Source organism: Parathielavia appendiculata, assembly GCF_033297405.1.
Source record: "Parathielavia appendiculata strain CBS 731.68 unplaced genomic scaffold N657scaffold_6, whole genome shotgun sequence".
Taxonomy (NCBI): domain Eukaryota; kingdom Fungi; phylum Ascomycota; class Sordariomycetes; order Sordariales; family Chaetomiaceae; genus Parathielavia; species Parathielavia appendiculata.
In genome coordinates this window covers 1,212,263-1,230,378 of record NW_026944225.1, presented here as the reverse complement: position 1 = coordinate 1,230,378, position 18,116 = coordinate 1,212,263, and the positions used below count along the sequence as shown (strand labels likewise).

Genomic DNA, 18,116 nt, shown 5'->3' with positions numbered 1-18,116 from the left:
ATTTACAACTCCTCCTCCTCCGACAACAGCTCACTAACCAGACTCTGCTCCGTCGACCTGTGCACCACAGTCCCCCCATCGTCATCATCATCATCCTCTTCCTCCTCCTTGATTTTCACGTCATACTGCACAACCGTCCTCTCCTCCTTCTCCTCCTCCTCCCCTTCCTCCTCCTCCTCCTCCTCCTCGACAGGAGCGGCACCACTAACAACAGAAGCAGCACCGCCGGTAGCGACAGACGCCGCGCCCACAGAACTCGCCCGGCTCACACTCCTTCTGTACTTGCTGCCACCACCACCACCGCCGAGCAGACCCTCACCAGCAGTAGCAGCGGAGGCATCGAGGGCATTGACAATCTTGCCGAGGCTGACGTGGATCTTGTACAGCGCGTTGCGGCCCGTGGCGTCGGAGAGTAATTGGTTGTCGACGGCCTCGCGGACGGCGGCGCACACCTCCCGGGTCTTGGGTTCGGATGATGCCGGGGAGACATACAGCTTGCCGAGGAGGGCGGCGATGATTTTCTTCTCTTCTTCTGTTCAGAGCAAGGCGGTTAATTACTCATCCCATTGGCCCTGTGTAGGGTGGGATGTGGAAGGGGAGGCGGAGTGGTGAAGGGGGGAAAGGGTGTTTCTTACTCGGTACATTCCCGCCGAGCCGTTCGAGTATATCCCTCGCCAAGTCCAGATGCACATCGGCATTAACATGCTTCTCGCCTACGCCCGCGGGCCCGCCGGTCGCCGGCGAATAGCACTTTCTCGGGTCGGTCCAGTCGACGAGGCACGCGGCGACGGTCGACAGCGAGACCATCTCGTCGTCGATGTCCGCGTCGTCGTCGTCGAACCCCGCGCGCACATTGTACAAAGTGTGCAGCGCGTCGAGCGCGACGGACCGCATCAGATCCTGATTCTCGGGGCGCGCGTAGCAGAAGACGGGCAAAAAGTAGTTGAGTGCCTGGCGCACGCTCTGGTTGCCGGCCGACGCGGGCTCAAAGTAGGCGATGACGAGCGTCTTGAGCAGCTCGGCCGACACGTCGTAGTCGCTGACGACGCGGCCCAGGAGAAGTTTGGAGGCGGCGACGGTGGCGGCGGCTTGGACTTCGGGGTGTTTGGCGCCTGAGCGGAGGGCTTTGATGTACACTTTGAGGAGCGTCGGGTTGGACGAGAGGAGTTGCGCGCCGTGGACGTTGAGGATGTCGGTGAGGATGTGCAAGGCGGTGATCTGGAGGGTCGTGTGGCCCTTGCTGAAGAAATGCATGAAGAGCGTGAGGTTTTCTTCGGCGAGGGAGCGGTCCAACAGGGAGCAGAGGCCGAGACAGACAAGGCCGCGCTCGCGGACGGGGGCTTCGTGGCTGCGGACGGCAGGGACCACGAGATTGTTGAGCATGCCGACCAGGTGCTCGTTTTGTTGCAGGTCGCCTGACACGTTGGAGAGCATGCACTGCACGATGTGCAGGCACTTCATGTTGATCAGGATTTCCTTCATGGCCTTGGCAGCAGCCTCTTCCTCGGACAGCTCGGGAGTCTTACTCTTGCCACCCTTGGTCGGGGTGCTGTCGCCGCTGACTTCGGATCGGGCCGAGTGAAAGCTCTCGTCGTCGTTTTCCGGTACCTCATCCACAATGGTGTCGTGGACATCGGCGACTGCCTCGAGAACGATGCTGCAGAATTCCTTCTCGCCAGCCGCATCTGGGGCGCAGATATCCCGGAGTACAGCAACCGTGAGCTTCGTGGCGTCTTCTGGAAGCTCTGGAATGGACAGGGTTTGGCGGAGAAGTGAAAACATCTTGCGGCGGCCGACCTCGTCCGAGTAGTCGAGGGTGAGGGCAATATGGAGCAGCTGCTCTACTATGAACTCCTGCTCTGCCGTGTCCCCCTCTTCGTCCTCGTCCACTCCTTGCTCCTCGAGCCTCTTGATGGCGTCAATCAGGACTTTGATGTAGCGCTCCAGGTAGAATGCCACCTTTGTAACTTCGGGCAGCTTGTCCTCGGCGAGCGACTCGAACTTGCCGTCGCCCTCATTCCGGCAGAAGTCGTTGAAGGTCCGGACGACAAAGACAGATTCGGCGCTCAGGGTCTCAAAGAAAGCTTCGTCAAAGACCATGGCCTCTCGGTAGTCCGGACGACCCTCCCAGAAGCCCTTCATGGCCTCGAGGGCGACACCGTTCTCGCCGCCTGAGTTCACCACGTCGATACGCTCCAACAGCTCCAGTAGGGCATCGAGGTTGGGAGGCGACACCTCAGCCGGCTGGCCAGTCTCGGCGGGAGGCGGAGTGCCGGCACAGTCCTCGATCCAGCGCTCGCGGAAGAGGCGGCCAGCTGCCTTGCGAACGTTCTCATCTCGGTCCCGCAGTCCCCAGCGCAACAGCTTCTCCCTCATGGACAGCGAGAGGTGGCGGAAGTCGCCCAAGGCAGGCAGCAGGCGAGAGTAGACAGCACGCCGTGTTGCCGCATCCTGATCCCTTGCTCTCTCCAGGAGGAATGGAAGGGTGTTTGGGAGGATCGGCAGGTTGACCAGCAGCTGTTTCCTGACATCGGCGCTGGGATCGTTCTGTAGCACCTCGACCAGCTTCTCCAACAGACCACTGGTCGCGTCGTCCTCGCTGTTGTCCGAATCCGGCTCAGCCTCGATGGGGTTGCCGGCCAGCCGCCCCAGTCCCAGCACGGCCTGGGCGCGCACCATGGCCTCCTTGTCGCGGATCCTCTTCAACAAGCCGGACCGCAGCTTCTGAAACAATTCATCATCGATGGCGTCGAGCGAGTTGATGATGTGCGAGATGAGCTGGGTCGCGCGGTAGCGCACAAACTTGTCTTTGGCGGCCAGCAGGGGCAGGACGGTCTCGATCAGGAGGGTGGTCAGGCGGGTGCCGGGGGTCTCGGGCATGGTGCTAGCATCCTCGTCCGGCTCACCGACGGCCTCGTTGTCCTTGTCGACGGCGTGGCGCAGGAACAGGCCGATGAAGCGGATCGTCTTCTCGCCGACGCCCTCGCTCTTCTTGATGGGCATGACGCGTATCACGCAGCGCACAAACTCGGCGTTGAAGTCGTCTTCGTCAAAGTCGGAGGCGGCAGCGGCGGTTGATTTTTTGGTCGAGGTCGGCTCGTAGCAGCATGCTTCCTGGATCTTGCGCAGCGTCACGGCCAGCTTGCGGTGCGATGCTGTTGTCCGCTGGGCCTCGCGAAATACCGCGGCGATTTGGGCGCGCAGGGCATTGTCGGGTGTCTCGGGGGGGTTGTCGGTATTTGCTGTGGAGGAGGCGCGCGACACCGTCGACGCGCGTGATGCACTGGCTGAGGATTTGGTCGGGACCCCCGCCGAGGACCGGGTCGACCTCGTCGAGGCTCTCGCGGGCATGGCGCCGGCTGTCTATTGGTTTGTTGAGTATGTGTCTGGGTTAGTAAGGCCGGGTATCGAGCCACATCTGCGTCTGGTGGACTGGCGCATGCAAATTGCAGGTTGTCTTGACCCAGGAGTGTGGGTTTGGCAGGATGAAGGTCTCCCTGTTCTGTTTGTTTACTGGTTTGATGCCTATTTCGGTTAGCGCTGGAGAATTGGAGGGGTTCAGGGCCCTGTCGAAGTCCCGCCCCACTATACGATAAGCGGCAAGCTTATCGTCTCTTGTCCAAGGATTTTTTCTGCCATTGAACAGTGGAGGAGCTCAGACCAAGCTTCACAATTAACGGTACGAACGACCACACACCCCATCAACGACAATGGGGAACGATAAGAAGCGCCCGCGCGAGGCTGAGGAGACGCCTGTCGGAACAGAGGATGGCTCTGCGCAGACCTTCAACCCGCCATCCAAGAAGGCGCGCGTCGAATCGCGAAAACAGCTCTTTGTCCGGTCGCTGCCTCCGACTGCCACCAGCGAGTCCCTGACCGACTTCTTCTCGCAGCACTACCCTGTCAAGCACGCCACGGTTGTGCTCGACCCAAAGACCAAGACGTCGCGAGGATACGGCTTTGTGTCGTTTGCCGACCCCGAGGATGCCATTGAGGCCAAGGAGAAACTCAACAACGAGCTGTTCGATGGCCGCCGCCTAAAGCTCGACATTGCCCAGCCACGCCATCGCGATGTTGCTAAGACTGGTCCTGAGGTTGTTTCCAAGGCCGTCGAGGAGAAGCGGAAACGGGAGGCCGAACTGCAAGAGGCAAAGAGACCGCCCAAGCTGATCATTCGAAACTTGCCCTGGAGCATCAAGACCTCGGACCAATTGGCAAGACTATTTCAGAGCTTTGGCAAGGTCAAGTTTGCCGACCTGCCAAACGACAAAGGCAAGCTAGCTGGTTTTGGCTTTGTCACGCTCCGGGGGAAGAAAAATGCCGAAAAGGCCATGGAGGCTATCAACGGGAAGGTTGTTGATGGTCGGACACTGGCAGTAGACTGGGCGGTGGACAAGCGAACTTGGGAGCACTTGAAGGGTGGTGCAGAAGATGGCGGGGGCAAGAACAAGAGCCCCAAGGCCAAGAAGCCGGCAAAAGAAGAGGAGGACGAGGATGAGGATGGGGACCCAAACATGACCCAAGAAGACCGGGATTTGGCCAACTTCTTCAAGAACTACGGCGACAACCTGGAAGAAGAGGAGGAGGAGGAGGAGGAGGAGAGTGGAAGTGGTGCAGAAGATGAGGACGAAGAACCTGACGAAGATACGGGTGAGGGCGACGAGTCCCAGCCGTCTGATGTATCTGATGACGACGAGGAAAAGCCCAAGAATCGAATGACGGACAACTCGACAACCCTCTTCATCCGCAACCTTCCTTACACAGCGACCGACGATACACTTAAAGCCCACTTCTCACAGTTTGGCGCCGTGAGATATGCCAGAGTGGTCATGGATCGCGCTACGGATAGACCAGCCGGTACAGGGTTTGTGTGCTTCTTCAATCTGGCCGACAGCCAGGCCTGCTTGAAGGGGGCACCCCGCCATCACCCGCCTCCGACGCTAGCCAAACATTCCGTTCTTCAGGACGAGACAGCCGACCCGGAAGGCAAATACACCCTCGACGGCCGCATCCTCCAGGTCACCCAGGCTGTGTCCAAGGATGAAGCTACGCGCCTCGCCGAAACCGGCGCCGGCAAGCGCAAAGAAAAGGACAAGAGGCGACTCTTCCTCCTGTCCGAAGGCGCCATTACCAAGAACTCGCCGCTCTACAACAAACTCACCCCAACCGAAATCAGAATGCGCGAAGCCAGCGCCAAGCAGCGCAAGAAACTCATCGAGTCCAACCCGGCCCTGCATCTCAGCCTCACCCGCCTCGCGATCCGCAACATCCCGCACAACCTCGGCTCCAAGGACCTCAAGCAACTCGCCCGCCTAGCCGTCGTCGGTTTCGCCAAGGACGTCAAGGAGGGCCGCCGGCAGCCGCTCTCCAAGGAGGAAAACACACGCGGAGGCGAGGCCGACAGGGAAGCAGAGCGTCGCAGGAAGGAGAAGGGCAAGGGCGTGGTGCGCCAGGCCAAGATCGTCTTCGAGACCACGCAGGGTTCCAAGGTGGACGAGCGGACGGGCGGCGGCAAGTCGCGCGGCTATGGTTTCATCGAGTACTCGTCGCACCGCTGGGCGCTCATGGGCCTGCGCTACCTGAATGGGCACGCGCTCAAGAACGAGGCCGGCAAGACGCAGCGGTTGATTGTCGAGTTTGCCATTGAAAACGCCAACGTCGTACAGAGGCGGCGGCAGCAGGAGGAGAAGTCGCGGATGGCTAAGGAGGAGAGGGCTGTTGGCGGGGGAAAGGGGAAGTGGAGAGGGAAGGAGAAGGAGGCGGGTAAGGGACTGGGGAAGGCGAAGGGGAAGGAGAAGGGGTGGAAGAAGGACGAGGACGGCAATGATAGGAATGGGGCGAAGGCGGGGAAGGAAGGGGCGAAGGACGATGTCGCGCCTACTAAGCAGGGCAAGAAGAAGGCGGAGGAGAAACTCGTCATGAGGACCAAGATCATCGCGAGGAAGCGCATGATGCGCAAGAAGAAGGCGGTGATGCGGGGGAAGAAATAGGGGCAAGCCGGTGTTGTGGGTCCAAGAGCGTGTTTTGACGCAGCAACGCTTCTAGCGCTATGTAATTAGGTATTCCGCTTGCTCGACTTTGCTTTCTCATAACTGTCGATACTGCAAAGGCCGATGGAGCGAGGAGTAAGCTAGAACCTCCCCTTGCGTCCGAAGCCAAAGGCCCACTCAACCACGTCATTTGCCTCTGCCAACCAACAGCCGACTCGGAAGCTTGCGCAAGACACGGCTTTGAGGAGATCGGCTTCCATCTAGCGAAGGTTGAGAGTCATTCTGTCCCTTGTTTATATACATGCAGCTACTGTCAACGGCATGTACGGTTGAGAGAATGAAACAAACTCGAAAATCAATGACAGAGCGGTGTCGACCACTGAGTGGAGAGATTTGACCAGATATTCAATGTTTGTCTCTTTCATTTCCAGAACCATCCTCCCTCCTTTCTCTGTTCCTTGAGCTCCTCGGTTGTCTCCTTGTCCCGCCTGGTGGTCCTATCTTCCTCAGCCTTGTCCCAGTGCTCGGAACGTCCCATGGAGCTGTACACCTGTCTCATAACAACACGGCCATCTTTGTCAGTCCAGGTAGTCTCGGTCTTGGAGTGCGTGTTGCCATGCTTGTCGACGAAATCCCTCTTCGTAGTCTTTTTCGTGATGCCGTCTTGAACAACTTCAGTGGTTTCAGTCTTTGGTGGCGACGCTGGTTTGGGTTCGGGCAGACTGTCAGTGCGCCAGGCGTCGGAGAAAGACTTGAAGAAATTGGATAGTGAACGTTCAGACTCCTGGAAGGCCGATTGAACGACCGAGTACAGGTCGTTCTCCGTCTCCGGTGCGCTGTTCCTCTTCTCCTTGGCAGTGTCGTCCTTGCCTCGAGGCTTTTCATCCTCCCAAACAGCCCGTGGCAGCGTCTTGATATCCTCCAGCACCTCCCCCAATGTGCGCACAACCTCGCCGATTCCGTCAAAGAACGACAGCCCCTTCTGCTGTGCTGCATCCCTCCACGCATCCGCCTCTCTCTCAGCCTCGCGCCGCGCCTCTTCCACAGCCCGTCTGCCCTCCCCAACAAGCTCCTCCCACACCCGACCAACCTCCCTCGCCCGCTGTTCCTCGGCCCGCCGCCGCTCAGCCCACTCCCCCATCGTCCGCGGCGAAGAGTACCCCAGCCCGGGATCATACACGGGAAACAAGACTTCAGTCAGCCCCTGACGCCGCATGCGCTCCAACCAAGCCATCTCCCTTAGACCGGGGAACGGGAATCCAACCATGCCATGGTGGTGGTGATGATGAGGCAACCCAGGAAACCCTCCGAGAAGAAGCCCTCCAAAGCCAAACCTACCATTGCCCCATCCCAACTCGTGCCACAACCCCTCCTCCCCACTCTCCTCCCTCTCCCTCGAAGCCGCCCGCAAATCAAGCAGCCCCAACCCGGAACTCACGCGCATCAGATCCTCAAACGCGTCCAGCCACCCGGCACCACCGCCATACTCTCCAGCTTCTCCTCCCGCAGGCGTGGGTTGCCAACCACCACATTCCAGCTGCAGCCTAAGCGGCGAGTAAGCCGACCGGGTCACAAAGAGCCGCCAGGCGACGGCGGCTTCCGGGGCGGTAGCGCCACCCTGGCGGAGGAGGTCCAGGCGAGACTCGAGGTGTTGGTCGGCGGGGGAGAGCATTGACGTTGTCAAATCTGCGGTGGTGGTTATGTCTCCCGAGTAGTTGGTTGTGGTGGTGGTGCCGGCTGTGGTGTCCCTGGTGGTCGGTTGAGAGTTGGACGGCGGGGAGGAAGGGTTCTGTTGCGATGAAGGGGAGAGAGGGCTGCGGGAAAAGCTGGTGATGGTGTTGATGCCGGCGTGGATGTTGGCGTCGACGTGGTGTTTGAAGCGGATGAAAGGGTTGCTGTTGTTGTTGCTGTTGTCGTTGTCTTCGTCACGCATTGTTTTGAGATTTTCCCTCTTTTTCTGTTCAATTGGCTTTGAATTCGCTGCCGGGCGTTGATGAAAACGCCGTTTCGATGATCAACACGGGCCGTACAGTTGGTCGTGATTGGCGATGACGATGGAAAATGGCGAGATCGTGACACCTTTCCCGCAGGGCTTGGCGCGTTATGGACCCCCTGGCCCGGCCCCACAGTGGATCGTGCTTTGTCCACGAGATGCTTCTACAAGTACATCTCGTTAGGTAAGTTCCTTCCCAAGTTGATGCCGTTAGGTAACGGCGACCGTTCTGGAAGCTGGTATGGAGCGGCATTCAGCAACCGGGTCCTTGGTCTCGTCATCTTGGGCCAGAGCCTTTGTCACGAGGACGGCATGAATCTTGATGCCCTGGATCCTGCATTCCAGGGGTTTCAGATGGCATTTGATCTAGGTATATTTAACTCAACGTATTCTCTCCTGGAGAAACTGCTTGCCTTTGTGTCATTGCAATCAGCCTGCGAAAATACTCTTTTGATGTCCCGTACTAGTCAATCATAACTTGGTTAATCACAATGGCGGCAGCACAATTCCAGCCCACTCAGGCACCGGCAGCGGAACCCGCGCCAAGCCCGGATGCCGACGCTATCCTCGGCCTCACATCTTACAGCCGCGCCGACTTTGAACTGCCCGTCGTCACGGTGCACCCCAGCCAGCACGATGCTGTACGGTCGTCCATCTTGCAGCCATTCGGCCAGGCTCGCGAGTTTGACCTCGGTGTGCTCGGATGCCTCCCCTTTGAGATAGTGTCGCTCATCTGCCTCGAACTCGACGTGAGCTCGGCCTTCCGATTCAGCCATGTCAACCGGAGCACCCGCGAGGTCCTCGCTTCCATCCGCAAGTTCCACCATATCAGCACCCACGCGCTCGAGTGTCTCAGTGTGCTCCTGCGGACGGGCCTCGCGTCCCGGGTAGGCATACTGGAGCTGTACTCCGCCCTGACGACCCCGAACTGCTCCCTGTGCAGCTCCTTTGGCGGGTTCTTCTTCTTGCCCACCGCAACGCGTTGCTGCCTTACCTGCATCGCTTCGGCGCCGCAGATGCAAGTCGCTTACCTTAGCCGGTTGGCCGACGCGACAGGTGTTTCATCGGCCGAGCTCGAGAGGCGGCTCCCCGTGCTGCACACACTGCCCGACAGTCGCCGGCGCATCGTGGCGGTGCAGCAGGCACTCGAGGTGCTGCGCGAAAACGGCGAGCAGGACCCGGAGGTGGCCGTCGGCCGGTGGCCCGACTCGCTGACGCTGCGGTTCCAGGCGGCCACGAGCCTGCCGTACCTCGACCGGGCGACGGGCGAGGCTCAATCAGGCGTCTCGTGCAAGGGATGCCAGCTCGCATTTGAGGAAGACTTCTCCGACAACCACTTGGAGCTCCGGGACCGTTTTTATTCGAGGGAAGCATTCCTGCCGCACTTTGAGGAGTGTCTGCCTGCCCAGAAGCTGTGGGTCTCGAGCCGGGAGGGTACCGCTCCCGCGGAGGAGCCCCGGTGGGTGGGACTCGGCAGGACATTCACGGGGCCATGTGGGCGGCGTCGTTCTTCTGTTCACTCAAATCATTCGGTTCACTCAAATCATTGATTGAAAGTGCTAATTGTGAAGGAGAGCAAACACGGGGAAGCTTTGGAAAAGGGACCGGAAATCAAAAAGTTTCTGGATTTGCGGGCAGAATTGGGTAACGTTAACTGGATTGGGAACAACATGGGTCGGGGAAAAAGTTTCCTAAGGTACAGCAGCGGGCTGTGAGCTGTCTGCTTTCTTGTATCATAACTTGCTTTAATGTTTCTTCCGCCAGAATACAACAATGTTGGCCGCTGCACTCTCGTATTGTAAATGTCGAATTGTTTGTTGATTTATTAACTGGAATAATCCAGGTCCAGGGGCATCAGAACCTTGCGTCACCAAGGTCATCTGGCGGGCTGGACCGCGCCCCTGTTTCCCGGACCCAACAGCAGTTCTGCAAGTTACATATGTATGTAGTCAGAGCCTGATGAGTGGGATGCGTGCGGTCACAGGTTGTGGTGATGATTCGACCCTTGAAAGTTAGGTAACATGCTCCCAGAAGAGGTTCCTCGGGACGAGCACTGCGACTCATAGCTGTGTCGCGAGCAACGGCAGCTAGATACAAAAATGGAAGGGCCACAGCCTACCTTCCTCGTCTGTAGCAAGCACTAAGTAAGTATGGCATGGAAGGACTGGGAGAGCGAGCTGGTATGTATTCGGTACTCGGCTGTGTACTGTGTATTGTGTTGGACCTTCCCAGGTTGTCTAAGTTGAGCTGCGACGCAGGCATCAGCTCAGAGCGGTACAAACCAACGCTGCGTAGTTCATATAGGTCCCGGATTGTTCGCAGACTGGCCTCTCTGCGATTTACTTGATTTGAGAAAGTTCATCTCAGCTTGAAGCCCTGATTTTGGACGCTCCTCTCGCCGTTACTCTGTCGCTGTGCATTGATATTTAACCTCAGGTAGCTTACCTTGGTTACACTCGCAGCGAGTGCCCACTTCAATAAATCAGATTTCGCGATTCGCGCAGCAATACGAATCCTCAGACAGACAACCTCACCACCCGCAACCTGCCAAAACTTCGCGATCCGTGCTTGCCCGGGGCCGATGACCTGCCATCTCGATCCGCGACACCGTGCTTGTCTTGGGGCGACAATCACGTCTGTGCCGTGATACAACACCGGACTCGCCAACCCCGTCGAGGAGGGAACAATGCGGCTCCCTCCACCCTCGTCGCCTGCCAGCCTGGGCCAGCGCACATGGCCCGCGTGGCTTTCCGATGGCGACGAGAGCAGTCCAGACGACAAGCTGCAGAGGTGGTCTAGCTTGATTGGCATCGTCGCCGCCATCTGCGGCAATGCGCTCATCGCTCTGGCTCTCAATGTCCAGCGATACGCCCACATCCGGTTGCACCGGAAGAAGCTGCAAATAAGAGATCGCGCCCGCCAGGCCATGCGCAATGCGGCTGCTGCATCGCACAGTCAGGGACGAGGCGGACACTACGGCGCTGCAGGGTTGGTGGGCGGGGATGGGACATCAAACGAAAACGGCCGCTACCGCGACAATGACGACGACGCCCGGTACTCGTCCGAAATAGACCCCCTCGCGCAATCCTTCCGCTCCGACTCCTCGGCCGACGACAACGCGAAGGAGAAGCTCTCACTGTCATACCTAAAAGACCCGTATTGGTGGCTGGGTCTGGTGCTGATCACGGTCGGCGAGTGCGGCAATTTCCTGGCCTACGGCTTCGCCCCGGCCTCGATTGTCAGCCCGCTCGGCGTCGTGGCGCTGGTGTCCAACTGCGTGATAGCTCCCATCTTCTTCAAGGAGGTGTTCCGCCAGCAGGACTTTTGGGGCGTCATCATTGCCATCACTGGCGCCGTGACGGTCGTCTTGAGCGCCCAGACCGAGGAGACAAAGCTGGGCCCGCACGAGGTGTGGGATGCCATCACGACCATGGAGTTTGAGATCTACATGGGCGCCAGCTGTGCGCTGATTGTGCTGCTCATGTGGCTGAGCCCTCGCTACGGGCACCGGACGATCTTGATTGATCTCGGTCTCGTCGGCTTGTTCGGTTTGTCCTCCCCGAGAGAGATTTAGAGAGCCGTGGTTAACTCGTCTAGGTGCTTACACGGTGCTGTCTACCAAGGGCGTGTCCTCTATGCTCTCCTCGACTCTGCTCGGTGCCTTCACCACCCCGGTCACCTACGTGCTCGCATTTGTCCTGCTCTCCACCGCCATTTTACAGGTCCGTTATGTGAACAAGGCCCTCCAACGCTTCGATTCCACCCAGGTTATCCCGATCCAATTTGTTCTCTTTACGCTTTCTGTAATCATCGGCAGCGCCGTCCTCTACCGCGATTTCGAGCGCACCACCACCCAGCAGGCGGTCAAATTCGTCGGCGGCTGTCTCCTCACCTTCTTTGGCGTCTTTCTCATTACGAATGGCAGGCCGCGGCAGAACGGCGAGGACGAAGTGGCGCTTTCCGACGCCGAGGGCATCGAAGAGACGATCGGCTTGGCCGAGCAGGACCGGGCGCCGCCCCCAACGCCACCTCAACCCCGCCGTCGCACCCAGGTAATGTCACGAGGATCATCGCGGACATCACGCGTCAGCTTTTCAGACTCCGTCCACGGAAGCCCGGAATTCACCTCTTCCAGGCCGCTCGCCTCACGCGCCACACCAAGATCCCAAAAGCCCCTTTTCCTCGAGGACGACGACGACGACGACGATGTCGACGAAGACCACCCCCTCTTAGGCGTCAACCCCTGGCTAGATGCCGACGACGATCAATCACCTCCCCGACGACCCTCCCTAAACCACCACACCATCTCGTCCGACTCAGCCCTCCCAGTCAACATCCCTTCTGACGCGGAAATCCAGCCCGCAACTACAACAACAAAATCTTACCCGTCCACCCCACCACGAGTCACCGTTCCTCCGCCGGAGCGCCCGCCCCTCACGCCGCGCACGTCATCCACACCCGCGCCGCCGCGCCCTCCACAACACGTCTACTCCCCCTCGCCCTTCTCCTCGACGCTGTCGGCTGTGGTGGGCGATAAGCTACTCGCGCTTGCTGGTGGAGGTAACAGTACTAGCCAGGGGCTGGCCCATGACGGTAATAGTAATAATAGTAATAATAGTAGTAATAGTCACAGCTACAGCTACAGCAGCAGCCCTACCACACACTTTGGGACTGGGTTGGGAGCCGGGACGGTGCCGAAGAGGAGAGCCGCTGCTGGGTTGAGGGGCAGTTTGTTTGCTTTTTCGTTTCCGGCCAATAATGGAAACGGGGACGGGGACGGGCAGGTGGATGGGGTTGGTGCCGGTGTTGGCGGTGGTGGTGGTGCGAGTGCTGAGGTGGCGCGTCTTGGCGAGGACCGTGGTGGTGGTCCCAATTTATTATCCGGTTCGGTGGATGATGGCTCCCTGAGGAACGGGACCGGGAGTGGTGGTAGTGGTACGGGCCTGAGAGGGAGGGCGAGGAGCCTGAGTCAGGCGTTGGGGCTGGGGGGTTTGTTTCGTGGTGCTGGTGATGCTGGAGAAGGGGATGGGAATGGGAGAGCCAGGAGAGCTACGGTTACTATGAGAGATGGTGGTGGCGGCGGGAGTAGTCAATCCGAAGAGGGGGGTGACGGGGTCGGGAGGACGGAGAGGGTATAAGTCGATGTGGGTCCTGAGGGATGATACTCACTTCTGGGGGCGAGGTTTTTGCTTGCAGGACGGATGGACGGGCACTTGGATTCTCTGTGAGTCTGTTACGGCGGGCATAGCGTCTCCGTTTTACTCTTTCTGGTACAGTTAGGGGCATATGCATTGGACGGCGTTGTCGGTTCTCCTGCTTTTCTGTTACTCATTTCCTAGCGAGCGGCATAGCCTACGCCGGTGGAAGGGCGGTATTTGTGCTCTCGAGGTTTCCCTCACCTGTTTTCCTTCGATTTGTGGATGATTTCGTACATAGATAATTCCCTGGTAGTATAATTGTGCCCCATGGGTACTCAGTCCGAATGGGTGAGCAGTAACAGTGGTACATGAGTAACTACATTATACACCGGAGCACGCCCTCCGTCATATCATATCTCCTGTAATCGCCATCTTACCCATCCTCGTCCACCTTCTCTTCCCGCCGGGCCTGCCCTCATTATCCGAGCCTGATCGCTTCCTCCTTTCATTCAGGGAAGCGCCGTTACATCCTTCCCATGTTGAATGCTGGCCTCTTGTCATGTTCCGCAATCATACACTACTCCAGCACAGTCCTCGATTCCTCCGTATGCGCAGGCAATCTGCCACCTTCGACCCTGCCTCCCTTGCTCAGACACTCCGCTCCCTCCCACGAACCACGATCCCAGCCAGACTTGGAAATATTCAGTTCTTTACGCTCCCCTGTAACCTCCTCATCGCATTCCGATGTGCACCCATCAACACTCCATTCCGCATGCGCTCCTCAAACTCCCGCTGATACTGCAGCTTCTCCGTCGCCTCGACTTCCCTCCGCCTCGCCTCGGCCTCCTTCTGCGCGAGCAGGATTCGCCGCTGTAGCTCTATACTCCGTAGCGCATCATCGCCCTTCTGTTGTTCTGGTTCTGCACCGCCGTCGCTGTGACTGTATACCACCACCGCCATTCCCGCGCCAGCAGCTGGTGATGGTACCATACCACTACCGAAACTATCACCACTGCTCCTAATATGGGCGATACCGGAGTTCATGGTCGAGGTGAACGCGGACTGCGGACTGCCCAACGACGTTGATCGGTTGAGGCCGAGCTCATTATTGAGAGGCAGAAGCGTCGTTGTCCCACTGGAGGACGCTCTGTTTAGGTTTCTTGGGTGAGTACTGGAGGGGGCTGCCGCAGCGCGGAGGTCGGCCGCGACACTACTCAGAAGTTGTGCGAGTTGGGCCTGGCGGACGGATTCCCTTGATGGGACGGTAGTGGTGCTGTGGAGCTGACGGATCGGTTGGTGCGAGTCAGAGAATGTTGTGAACTCGGCTGTTGGTTGTTGTTGTGCGAGTTGGAGGTGGAGGCTGCTTTGGCTTTGGCTTTGGCGGATCAAGGAGCGGCGCTGAGAGAGGGGGAGGTCATCTAGATCCGCGTCAAGTTTCGAGGACGGGGATGGTTGGCTTGTTGGTTGTGAGGGAGGTGGGTGGGTGCGCGTGCGACTGATGTTGTTGATTGGGGTGAAGATGCCCGAGGCGCGGGAGCGAAGGAGCATCTCGCGCATGCCGATTAGGGTTTTTGCTTTGGCATGGGCGTACCCGCCAGAGGGCTGTATCGCATGATCCGAGATTGAGTGAGAAGCTGAGTGGCGATTGTTGGTGGTTGGCTGTGCCGGCTGGATGGCTTCCGCCCGCTGTGCCCTTGGTATTCTACGAGTCTCGCCATCTTCCTCAGCAATGGGCTCCTGCGGCACCAGTGAGTTTTGGCGCGCCAGTATCGTCGACGTGGAGCGGTAACCGGCAGGCCTAGACCCAGATTGCAGGTCTGGAGCCACAGACCAAGTGAAGGCTCCAATATCCGAGGCGCTTGGTGTAGCCCGCGGAGCACTCAACACACGATGAGGAGGCTGGTTTAACATGGCACTGGATGTCCTTGCAGCGGCCGGCGGAGGAGTCCCATCCACGGCCGTCTGCTGCAGCTCGACGATATCCAAGCGCGCAGGCTGTTCCTCCGAAGCCTCCGTGGTGTGATGGGAGATTTGCAGCTCTTCCGGCTCGGGCCTCTCGGCGATGCTGAGATGCTTTGCCCACTCATTCGTTCGGTACGTCAGCGCGACATCCGGCAGGGCCGGCGGGAGGTTTATTTTGGTTAGACCGGCGATTGTTTTCCGAGCCGACTTTCCCGACTCTGAAGCGCTGAGGGTAAGACCGTCAATCGTGTCCGCAGGTGTCCCATCCCTTGCTGTAGCTGCTTCTTCTTGCTTTTCCATCGTTTCGCCGGTTTCGGTTTGTGGCGGACTTGTCATACTCTGTCGGGCGGGTTTCTCAGCCGCAGGTGAGCCCGCCTCATTCTCTCGTACATCATCGGCTGACGCGTCTGGCAATTTCCCCTCCTGATCGGTCCCGACTCCTTGTTGCTGCTCCTCCTCGATACTCGGTATTACACTTTCCTCCGGCGTGGGCCTCCAGTCGAGTGATGCGCTGTTCGCATGCACACTGGTGCTTTCATCATCCAAGATGGCAATGACAGAGTCAAGGTCGTCGCCCGTGACCTTGATCGGCCGCGCCAGGTCAATGGATTCTTCAGGGGCCGCATTGCCATCCGCCTCGCTTTCTGCTGAGAGTCGAGGCTGGTTCCTCTGGATGCTGACCGAGTTTCTCCACATCCGCGGAACACTTGCAGTGCCGTCGTCTGGGGCTAAGACTGTCGGCTCGTCATTATCGTCTGCAACGGCCACCACCAAGAACTCATCCTCAGCAACAGCTGCAACAGATGACTCGTCCTCCTGGCTTCTGGGCGGGGGGATTTTGAACGGCAGCGGGACGATTGGCGGTGTCTGCCCGGACTCCAAACTGCGGTCCGTTGCTGGAGCAGATGGCATATCATGTGAAGCATTATGGGCCTTCCCTTGAGCACTCCTGTCCACCGTGTCCCCTTCTGACATATCGTACTCGAAGACTCCAACCGACATCCTGCCATCGCCCACATTCTTCTCAATGATACCGTGAGCCAGCGGGCTTTCATTCGCCAGCTCAGCCGGCCGCTCTCGGTCTGGCGTTTCGATCGGAGACCAAACTTCCACCGCAGAAGCTGCCGAAGCCTTCTTGCTGTGCTCTTCGGGTTTCTCGCTCTCCATGTCACCCACAGCACTGTCTGATCCCCCGCCACGGCCACTTTCGCCGTCTCCGTATGCGCGCTCCCACTCGCGGCGCTCCTGAGCGGCCATCGCCCTAACCCGCCGTTCAACTCCTTCCTCCTCGTCCGGCCGGACCGCTACCTCCTCATCCCCCGCCACGTCCATGCTCTGATTCCGACGGTCCCGGACGACGCGCCAGAGCTTAAGCTGTGAGATGCCACCAACGATAGACAATATGACGGTCAGCGCGAGCTCGACGCGGATGCCGCGGGTGAGCGGGTACGAATCAACCCCCTCAGGAAACAACGCCCCATTCACCGCCCAGATATACGCCCAAAACTCCCTGAGCCCGGCGCGGCTGAAGCAGTCGATTCCCAAAATAGCCGCCGTCGACCCGGCAAACGAAATACCCGCCACGAGGCCGTGCGTCCTTGTCCAACGGCTGAAGTACAGGCACAGCCCCGCACAAGTAAAAGCCGCGATGAAGACGATCTTCCCACCAGTAGATTGATCTGGGCCCACGAGTCCGCCGGGACGGAGCGTCAGCAGCCACATGCTCAGGCAGAAGCCGCCGAGGGCGCAGCCCAGACACTCGGTGAGGTCTCGGAAAAGGAGGGCCAGGCCGCCGAGGGCGGCTCCCGTGCAGACCGCGGCGATTACGAAGGCGCCCTGGACGGCGTGACTGACGGGTGGGGTCATGAGGTAGAGAATCAGCACGGTCGTTCCGAGGGCTGCCAGGAAGGCGGTGCTGAAGAAGGTTTGCAACCGCTTTCCCCTGACGCCGACGAGGGCGTAGATGATGCCTGTGATGGTGAGGATGGTGCCGGAGACGGCCCAGCCGGGGGTGACTTGTGGCTCGAGCGGGAGTTGATCGTCGGGGAAGGTAGCTGCCGAACTTTAGTAGCCGCGATCTGGACAACAGCGCCTGCAGAGGAGAGGCACTTACCGTTGAACAGCGTAGGGTTGGTATCTTGGGTTGGCGTTGGTATCGAGACGCTCGAAGCGGGCGGTATTGTGCTGGGCAAAGTTGTAGAGGTAACCTTGAGACCGGCCGATGAAGTCTGCGGTGTGGTATGCGTCTGCCCATCGTCTGTGAGTGCCGAAGCCGATGTGCTTGGTAGGATGCCTGGTGAATCCGCTGCGGCAGTTGTCTCTTGCCTTCTCGCATGATGTGTGGCAACTGTTGTAAAGCTGTGTATGAGGCAAAGGCAAAACAGAGCCTGCCTAAAAGCGGCCACAAGCCTCATTGCAGCGACTTCCTTAGGACAGATACTAGACCGGGTGTTGTGGGCTCCGATTCAGTGAGCGTATTCCGAGCATGCCGTTTCCTATCCTGCCCAACAGCCGCATTATCCTCGGAGGAACCTTGCTCGTCAAGTCAATGTGCCAGCTACTAGGACAATGGACGTGTTGGAAGATGGGAGTACCTCAGCGGGTGGATATCAGTTTGATTTGAGACAGGAAAGGTTAACATCAGCCGAGCGAGAGGTAGTACTCAGGCCCCTAAATGGGAGACGGGGTGGGAGGGTACAGAGCACCTGGCCGAGGACCTTTGGGGAGCCGTACGACATGATGGGCAGCATGGTATCACTGGCGGAGAGTATCAGCAAAACCTGATGGGCGCCGTGCCCGACAAAAGATGCTGTCCAGCTCGGCAACGCAGCTGGACACGCGAAGCAAGGGACAGCTTGGCTGCAGATGCCCGCCGGCAGCCTCCAATGGTTCTGACGTGGGCTCGGGTAACGCGGTCGAGGTCATCTAGCTGGCCCAAGCCACGGCATTGTTCGAGTGGATGGCGGTATCCTGGGGGAGATGAGTTGGTCAACCACTCGGCGTGGGGCGATTTGGTTGCATTGGCTGGCAGGC

General features: G+C 58.9%; 6 protein-coding genes across 6 annotated transcripts; 3 read left to right on the top strand and 3 right to left on the bottom strand.

Moving 5' to 3' along the window:
- Positions 1-2: 2 nt before the first annotated feature.
- N657DRAFT_572420 (condensin subunit-like protein) lies at positions 3-3,351 on the bottom strand (the record flags this gene model as incomplete). Its single annotated transcript, XM_062788890.1, has 3 exons — positions 3-149; positions 237-532; positions 636-3,351. 3 exons carry the CDS (start codon positions 3,349-3,351, stop codon positions 3-5), a joined length of 3,159 nt encoding a protein of 1,052 aa, XP_062647661.1.
- A 359-nt stretch (positions 3,352-3,710) lies between these two features.
- Positions 3,711-5,990, top strand: N657DRAFT_664001 (RNA-binding domain-containing protein; the record flags this gene model as incomplete). Its single annotated transcript, XM_062795212.1, has 1 exon — positions 3,711-5,990. The coding sequence occupies one exon, from the start codon at positions 3,711-3,713 to the stop codon at positions 5,988-5,990; it is 2,280 nt and encodes a 759-aa protein (XP_062647660.1).
- Positions 5,991-6,013: 23 nt separating this feature from the next.
- Positions 6,014-8,043, bottom strand: N657DRAFT_645495 (uncharacterized protein). The gene has a single exon (XM_062792957.1). The coding sequence runs from the start codon at positions 7,921-7,923 to the stop codon at positions 6,412-6,414; it is 1,512 nt and encodes a 503-aa protein (XP_062647659.1). The 5' UTR covers positions 7,924-8,043; the 3' UTR covers positions 6,014-6,411.
- Positions 8,044-8,352: 309 nt separating this feature from the next.
- N657DRAFT_664000 (DUF803-domain-containing protein) lies at positions 8,353-12,276 on the top strand (the record flags this gene model as incomplete). Its single annotated transcript, XM_062795211.1, has 4 exons — positions 8,353-9,515; positions 10,661-11,531; positions 11,581-12,191; positions 12,235-12,276. Exons 1-4 carry the CDS (start codon positions 8,475-8,477, stop codon positions 12,274-12,276), a joined length of 2,565 nt encoding a protein of 854 aa, XP_062647658.1. The 5' UTR covers positions 8,353-8,474.
- Positions 12,277-13,466: 1,190 nt separating this feature from the next.
- Positions 13,467-14,185, top strand: N657DRAFT_432765 (uncharacterized protein). The gene has a single exon (XM_062787348.1). It carries the CDS (start codon positions 13,658-13,660, stop codon positions 14,141-14,143), a length of 486 nt encoding a protein of 161 aa, XP_062647657.1. The 5' UTR covers positions 13,467-13,657; the 3' UTR covers positions 14,144-14,185.
- Positions 14,186-16,496: 2,311 nt separating this feature from the next.
- On the bottom strand, positions 16,497-17,144 carry N657DRAFT_542277 (uncharacterized protein; the record flags this gene model as incomplete). Its single annotated transcript, XM_062787833.1, has 1 exon — positions 16,497-17,144. A coding segment is annotated over one exon (648 nt), but the record flags the coding sequence as incomplete, so codon positions are not given.
- Between the last annotated feature and the right edge of the window lie 972 nt (positions 17,145-18,116).